This window comes from Syngnathus scovelli, chromosome 12 (genome assembly GCF_024217435.2).
Source record: "Syngnathus scovelli strain Florida chromosome 12, RoL_Ssco_1.2, whole genome shotgun sequence".
Classification (NCBI taxonomy): domain Eukaryota; kingdom Metazoa; phylum Chordata; class Actinopteri; order Syngnathiformes; family Syngnathidae; genus Syngnathus; species Syngnathus scovelli.
Genome location: NC_090858.1, coordinates 6,371,418 through 6,378,363, shown reverse-complemented (window position 1 = coordinate 6,378,363; position 6,946 = coordinate 6,371,418). Strand labels below are relative to the sequence as shown.

The 6,946-nt window shown below is 39.2% G+C and overlaps 1 protein-coding gene across 2 annotated transcripts in view; it reads right to left on the bottom strand.

Annotated features, from left to right (window-relative positions):
- Nucleotides 1-1,366: 1,366 nt before the first annotated feature.
- The window catches only part of LOC125978265 (golgin subfamily A member 7B), a 126,544-nt gene continuing 120,964 nt past the window's right edge, over nt 1,367-6,946 (bottom strand). For both annotated transcript variants that reach the window (XM_049735445.2, XM_049735444.2), the window contains 2 exons: nt 5,417-5,518; nt 1,367-4,880 (listed from right to left, as the gene is read on the bottom strand). In XM_049735445.2, coding sequence (XP_049591402.1) covers nt 4,794-4,880; nt 5,417-5,518 — 189 coding nt within the window. In that variant the 3' untranslated portion in view covers nt 1,367-4,793. The remainder of the gene's footprint in view (nt 4,881-5,416; nt 5,519-6,946) is intronic.

The following is a 6,946-nucleotide window of genomic DNA, read 5'->3' as shown; positions in this document are numbered from 1 at the left end:
TGATCTAATGAGCGTGATTAAAGCAATTCAGATAAGTGATGAAGGAGTTGCAAAATTGTCACTGACTGCTGAGTTAACAGCAGTAATTACAGACCATTTTTATCGGATTAGGAGAGTATTAGTAGTGATAAAACAAGCAAAATTTATTTGCAGTACTATCAAAACGAGACACGTCATTTATTTTTCCCCAAACAGATCTAAGCACAAAAACCTCGGTGTCAGTTGGAGGCGAAGTTATTGGTGGTGACACTTTTAAACTGCTTTTTATTTTGCCTCAAAATGTTCGGGGAGGTCAATCAGGTTGCGGTTAAATGAATTCAGAGGTTTTTTTTTTCTTTATGCCAACGTTAACAGGCAGGGCATAGGAGATTGTGCCAAAAGTGAAATCAAGTACAATAAATAAAAGTGGCCAGACTAGAACTTCGGGTTTCACTGGGGTGTGGTTTTTAAGGGGGAATGACTACATAATGGTGAATACATGCAGTCAAATCTTACTGTTGATCTAAAATAAGAGAAACTATTTTTTAGTTAGTTTCACATGGGGAAATTCGAGTATACAGCAGGCAACATTTTGCAATGTGTGTTAGTATTAAGCTAGCAGATATTTGGAAGACAAATTGAATATGTTTTGGTGAAATATTCCAACTAACAGCAACATCTGAAAAAGCAAGTTTGATTTCAAACCAGGAGGATTGTCAGATTTACATTTCTCGGATTGAATTCAAGAAGTTGTAAGAAGGATGCGCTTACAGTATATAAGACGGCCGTGAAAAATACAGACGAGTTTGAAAGTGCAGTCCTGGCTTTTGTCCGATGCCAGGCGCGGGCGGCCGTATAGCGACTCCATGTATAATGCCTTCAATGCAAGCACACAATGGCGTACTTCATTATAAGCGCGGCACTACCCGTGCCAAGCACCGCTGCCAGTTTCAATCATCTTACAACAGTGCAGAAATGTAGTTTGCAGACTTTACCAGGAGAAACATTTCAACCAATCAATACCACTTTATTTTCTCCATCTAGACAGATGGTTAAAAAGTCGACCTCTATTTCTTGCTTAGAGCACGGACGCCGAAGAGGAAAAGAAGGAGCGATGTGCAGCCAAAGAATTTGAAATGTTGGACACTAATAACTGGAAGAAAAACAAAAAATAAACAATGCAGTAAGGGAGGAAAAATGAGGCCTGAGCAGGCTGAGAGCTACTCAATGGTGTTAAAGTGACCTTTGGACACTTATGCAGGTGTGGAGATGCCACATCATTTGCCAGAACAGCTTCATTATTGGCTTTATGAGCGGGCCATGATGGATATTCTACACACACACACACACACATGCACACGCATACACTTGATCATTGTAATATTGCCACGATTTTATCCATTTATTCACAAAGTGCCTTATGTCAGCATTATTCAAATAGATACCAGTAAAAAAAGATGGAATATAGAAACATACAAATACAATACTATATGGATTCATTGTCTGATATTCTAGTTTTTCTTTTCATTCATACATGTGTTTTCTATATCACCTATTTTGGCTTTTGGATTGTTCGCCAACCAATCAGGTTATACATAATTAAAAATAATCATCAGTTTTCTTTTTTACGAAATTTCAAAGTGAAATATAACATTGTTAAATTTAAGGTATCAGTTCAACCGTTTATTACTCGGACTGTAATTATGTTTAACTAACTAAAGTGATCACTAGATATAAATATTGCTCCAGTATTATGCAAAGATTTAAAAACTGATATTTCAAACAGAAACACATTTTCACATGCACTAACTTGAAACATACTGGAATACTTAACAATTCAAGAGCCAGATGTTTGAATCAGGATTTGGAGCGAGATGACAAAATTAGTTGGTCGGCAAGCGGATTTTCTTCCCACTCACTGACAGTAAATGATTGGAGCGACCCAAACCACAAATAAGCCGAGCTTGTAGCCACTGATGTGCAAGTGCGTGAGCACGCCTGTGTGTACATGTCCAACCTGGAACTCAAATGACCTCCGAGTGGATTCATTTTGGAACTATCGCTACAGAGCGGTAGCTCCATGTCTCTCTCGAAGCTGCGATTTGAAAACCCAGAAGTTTTGATATGCAAATCATCTTTAATTACACACCAGGAAATTCAGTAAGAGCAAATGCTGTACCCCCCCCCCCCCCCCTTTTTCATCTTTTGTTAAACCATGCAGCACGACTCATCAATTCACCCTTTGTCTGCCTGAGTCAATATCTCCCAACTGACTTTCAACGCCTCATCATTTATTACTTCAGGGAGACATTGTACAAAAAGGACCTCAATAGAAATAGCACAATATGCATTATTCATATATAATAGTGAACGTGATAGCCAAATAGTGACGCTCCAATACAGTATCAAGATAAACAAATGTGGGAATGTACATGTAAGTGGACTATATATCATTACTTGGCACGCAGACATTATGCGTGTTTTGGCACAGAGGTTAATGGAGAGTGTGATCGAGCGAGGTTCTCTGCTGCATTAGAACAAATTCACGTCCCAATGAATCTCCACTGGCTTTGCTTGTCTTCATTTATCAGAAGCCACTGCGCTAAAATCTACTGGCCACATATCAGCATGCCTGTGTTCAAAGGAAAGTGACACTCTTTTTCCCCTCACATAGACTTTTTTTTTCTTCTTTTTTTTCAAATGAGGGATGTGCAACTGTCCCCCTTGGTTAAAAAAAAAAAAAAAAAAGAAGTGATGTATGAACAGCTGATGATGTGTTTGCGTTACCGACACGTACTTCTATACAAACACTCACCGAGCAGTTACAGCATATGTGAAAATGCATTTGGATTTTGAACATAAGACAATTTCAGACAAAAGAATGGTTACACGCCTTAAAATAACACTTAAATATTATTCATTTGATTACTGTACATTATTTTTACCAAGCACCTTATTCGTGGCAATTTTATTGTGTTATTTTACATGATACTGTATTATGAATAGTGGTAGTACTTGTAGTACTGTAAAAATATAGATTTTTAAAATATACAGCAATACATATATAGCTCAATAAACGATTGCAATGAAACTATAAGAAATTTGTAATAAAATACAATTTAGAACTACTATATGAGAAAATACTGAATTTTTGAGAATTAATATGTATCATTGTAGAAAATTTTAGAGGTGCGATGCAAAAAAAACCTATTAAGCTTCACAAGCTCACATACAGTATTATTGTTAATATATGATGGTGACAAGATTGTTATTAGACAGTAGATAAAGTGAATCAACATACATGTACAAAAAATACAAATTACTATATATTGTATAAAAACTACCAATTACTATACATTAGTATAAATTATATAATTTTCAAGCATATAGTCTTCTTTGTAAATCAGCATTAACAAGCACGTGCAGCAGAGTTTTCTCACATATGCTGCCTTTTTTTTAAAAATATACACTGTCTATCAAGTGAGTTTGTGGCTCACTGGCAGCAAAAGTCATTTGAAATGGCTCAGTCCGTCAGCACCAGGTTGGGCACCACTGGGATGAAACATGAAGGCATCAAAAGCTCAGGAGGATGCACACTTGCGCAACTTGACCATGCAGGTATTATTGTTATATTTCTATTTTGATAAGTTACTGAAGCATAAGAAGATGAATTCAAACAATACATGGGAAGGCTTGAAGACGGAAACATAACAATGGAGTTAACCGTGGCAGCAGTCTTACCCTAGAGGGTGCTAGAACTGTGTTTTCCAGGATAACATGGAAATGCTACCCTCAAATCCACCAACAAGCAAGTTATTGCCCACGTGCAAAATATGGTTTAAATTTGACAATTTAGATTAGCTATGTCAATATGTATCAGACACTTCTACTTCTATACCAATGTGTTTATTTTACTTGATTGCATGAGGTCGCACTGGGACGCAGGTCTATGCAACTAAAAGAACAAGCATTTTATAGAGCTTGTATTGAACCTCAGAGAATAGCGACTGTGGCCCAGGCCGGTAAAAATATCTGCAGCTGAATCCACGCATAACCGTACACGACTTTATCCCAGCTTGAATTTCTGAGAATATCTGAGATATTTTTGATTTGTGTGGGGGGTCCCACCTGCAGTGTGGGTGTGGAAATGCGGAATAACTTAAGTTCTAATTTCATGGCATTAGCCAAGAAATAAAATTCAATATGCAAAAATGATTCAGCCGAGTATTAGAGTATTCAGCTGACATTTCGACACATTTATTTTCACATATTTTGTCTCAATATTGACACTATTCACTAGTGTAGATGAGAAGCATAATGCTAATACTAAAAGCACTGCTAGTTGATGAGGCTGAATATATTTAGCATAGCAGTGCTATCTAAATGGCTTTCCAATAGACTGGAGAGGAGTGAGTGGTAGTTTTCCAAATCTGATTAAGGGAATTGCTGCAACAGCCTTGACAGTGCATCACCATATAAACACTGCCTGCCTTTCTCAGCCAATTACATGTTGACACTAATCAAGTGTGAGCTTGCTGACTCAGCTATAAGTCAAAGATGGACTCATGGGAAATAAAAGGAATAGTTGGACTGAGACAAATGGTGAGTGGGGAAAACAAATATCTTGCTTTAAAGTCAGACTGTAAATATGATTAGATTTTTGTTGTAGTGTGGCTTCCTCCTGTTACCGAGTTGCAGGTCTCGGTGTGGATCTCCCCTCAAAAGCGGGTGCTCTCGTGTTTCAGCATGCGGATGTTTGCGAGTGTCCCGCTTGCCCCGTGGTGGTACCCGTAAGCCTGGCGCTGGCCCTCCAGTCACCGAGCGCTGCCCGCCGTCGATGAGGCGCTGCTGCTGGGGCTGGAGCTGCTTGAGCCTCGGTCCTCGAATACGCTGATCTCCAACTATGAGAGTGAAGTCAAGGAGGCAATTCTGCAAAACACACTAAAACCACCTGACACAATTTTGTCAGGAGTACTGGGTACCGTTTGGTACTTACTTACCAGCTAGCTTACAATCCTGCTTTTCCATCTCCATTTTTAACTTCTGAAGAAAAAATGAGTAAAATATCTCACATGCACACAGGCAGAACTGCTGACTAAGTGTTTTTCTCTCCAAAGCCTTGTTTCATATTCACTCCAAGTAATGAGTGGGCTATTGAACATCCTCCCTGATGGAGTTTAATGCCCATTCCAAGGGCATCCTCATGGCCAATCACAAGAAGGAGGAGAAGGTGTTTTTCATTTGCCCACCCAACCCACATGCATGTGTGGAATTTTTAAGGGCTCAAACCACAATGACTTCCGTGACCTCTAAACCGCTGCCACCTCTTAGCCGCTATCACCGCTCTATTGAAATTTACTTACTTCTATGTATGTGCTATCGTGCTGTTTGAGTGGCAGGAGGAAAAGAAGGTGGCAGGTTTCTCTCTGAAGGATACAACTCGCATTCCCCTTTCGATGGGGTCGGTGATCAGCAGCCCTCGCGGAGCATATATTTTCTCATTCTGATCCTGGATGTAGCTCGTAATCTTCCTCAAAATCTGAAATTCAACATAGAAAGTTAATAATAGAGAATATGATTTGATGTACAATTGTCAATTAATACATTGAGTCGCAAAAGTTCTTTTTTTCCAGCTCTGTATTTAGTGCTTTTTAAATTAACAATCTTAGAGGTTCTCTCACAAAGGTCGCTTTGTGTTTCTTTGATAGTTTGAACTCGTAAAATGGAAACATTTATCTTACTGAGAGAGAAATCTATGTTCATCAACCCTTCTTGCATCACACAGAGCATAACTGGTTCGCCTCGGACAGCAAAGCGTCTTGCCGCATGTCCACAGGATTTGTGCTGACTGATGGCCAGTCATGCTGAAAGGACAGCTATTAGAGTTAAATGGCATAATTAGGGCAGATTATTGAGCATGGGCTATATGCCTCTGTGGACAACATCAATGCTGATATGCCACACATCCCCTAGAAGCAGACTAAGCGTGTCTGACAGCCCAACTGCACTCCAGTGGGCATTGCCGCCACAAAGAAAGCTGTCAGTGCTTCTGAAAAGGCGAGCGCCATCATTTGCACTTCTGTGCACTGAGGGAAAACAAATACGTACATCTGTTGTTGTTTTTTTTTCTCAATAACTTCACCTCTGTACATTGACTTGTGCGAGCAGAGCCCACAGTGTGGACAAATAAAATCATCCGTTCAAACAATACCTCAAACACAAATATCCTCCACCACATCGGTGACTGTGAGCAATCAAGTGCAGTGGATAGAAAAAGTCTACACACCCTTGTTTCAAATACAAGGTTATGACAAGCTGGCTAGAATGGCTGAAATTTATTGGGATTAATCAGAGGCACTTTAAATGGTGGACAAGTACTCCAATGAGTTACCCAACAATTTGCATCCAAACATCTATGAGTTAACTAAAGGTTATTCCGCTATTCCTCCAAGAGCGATTAGAACCGCAGAGGCTTTGCTGCAAAACAGTCAAAAGCTCCTCAGAGATGGCAAAGGCCTTCCACAGCTGCAGGCACAGCTGTTGACGTACTGACCCCGCAAACCTGACCGCAAAGACGAAACCGCAGTCGTAAACGCATCTCTATGTATTTGGCGAAGGGAAAAGACAGGAAAATGATCCTAAAATGGACAAATCAAATTCCGAGGTCATAAAAAGTGCTTCCCCCCCCCATCTCCCGTGTGTTAACTTGCAACACTTCACAGAAATCCAGGGAATAGATGGAAACATTTTCCGTGTCAGTGAGGTGCCAACGCTCCGAGCATTCTAAATTATTAAGAGTATAGTGTTGATAGCTTTTCCTATTTTAATATATATATATTTATTCATTTATAATATTTTGTATTTATTTAGCTCATCAATTAGTGCTTAATCCAGTAATCCTCAAAAAGTGGGTCGACTAAAAAAAAATGCTAGTAAAATAAATCGTTTTCCGTGAAATTTTATTCAT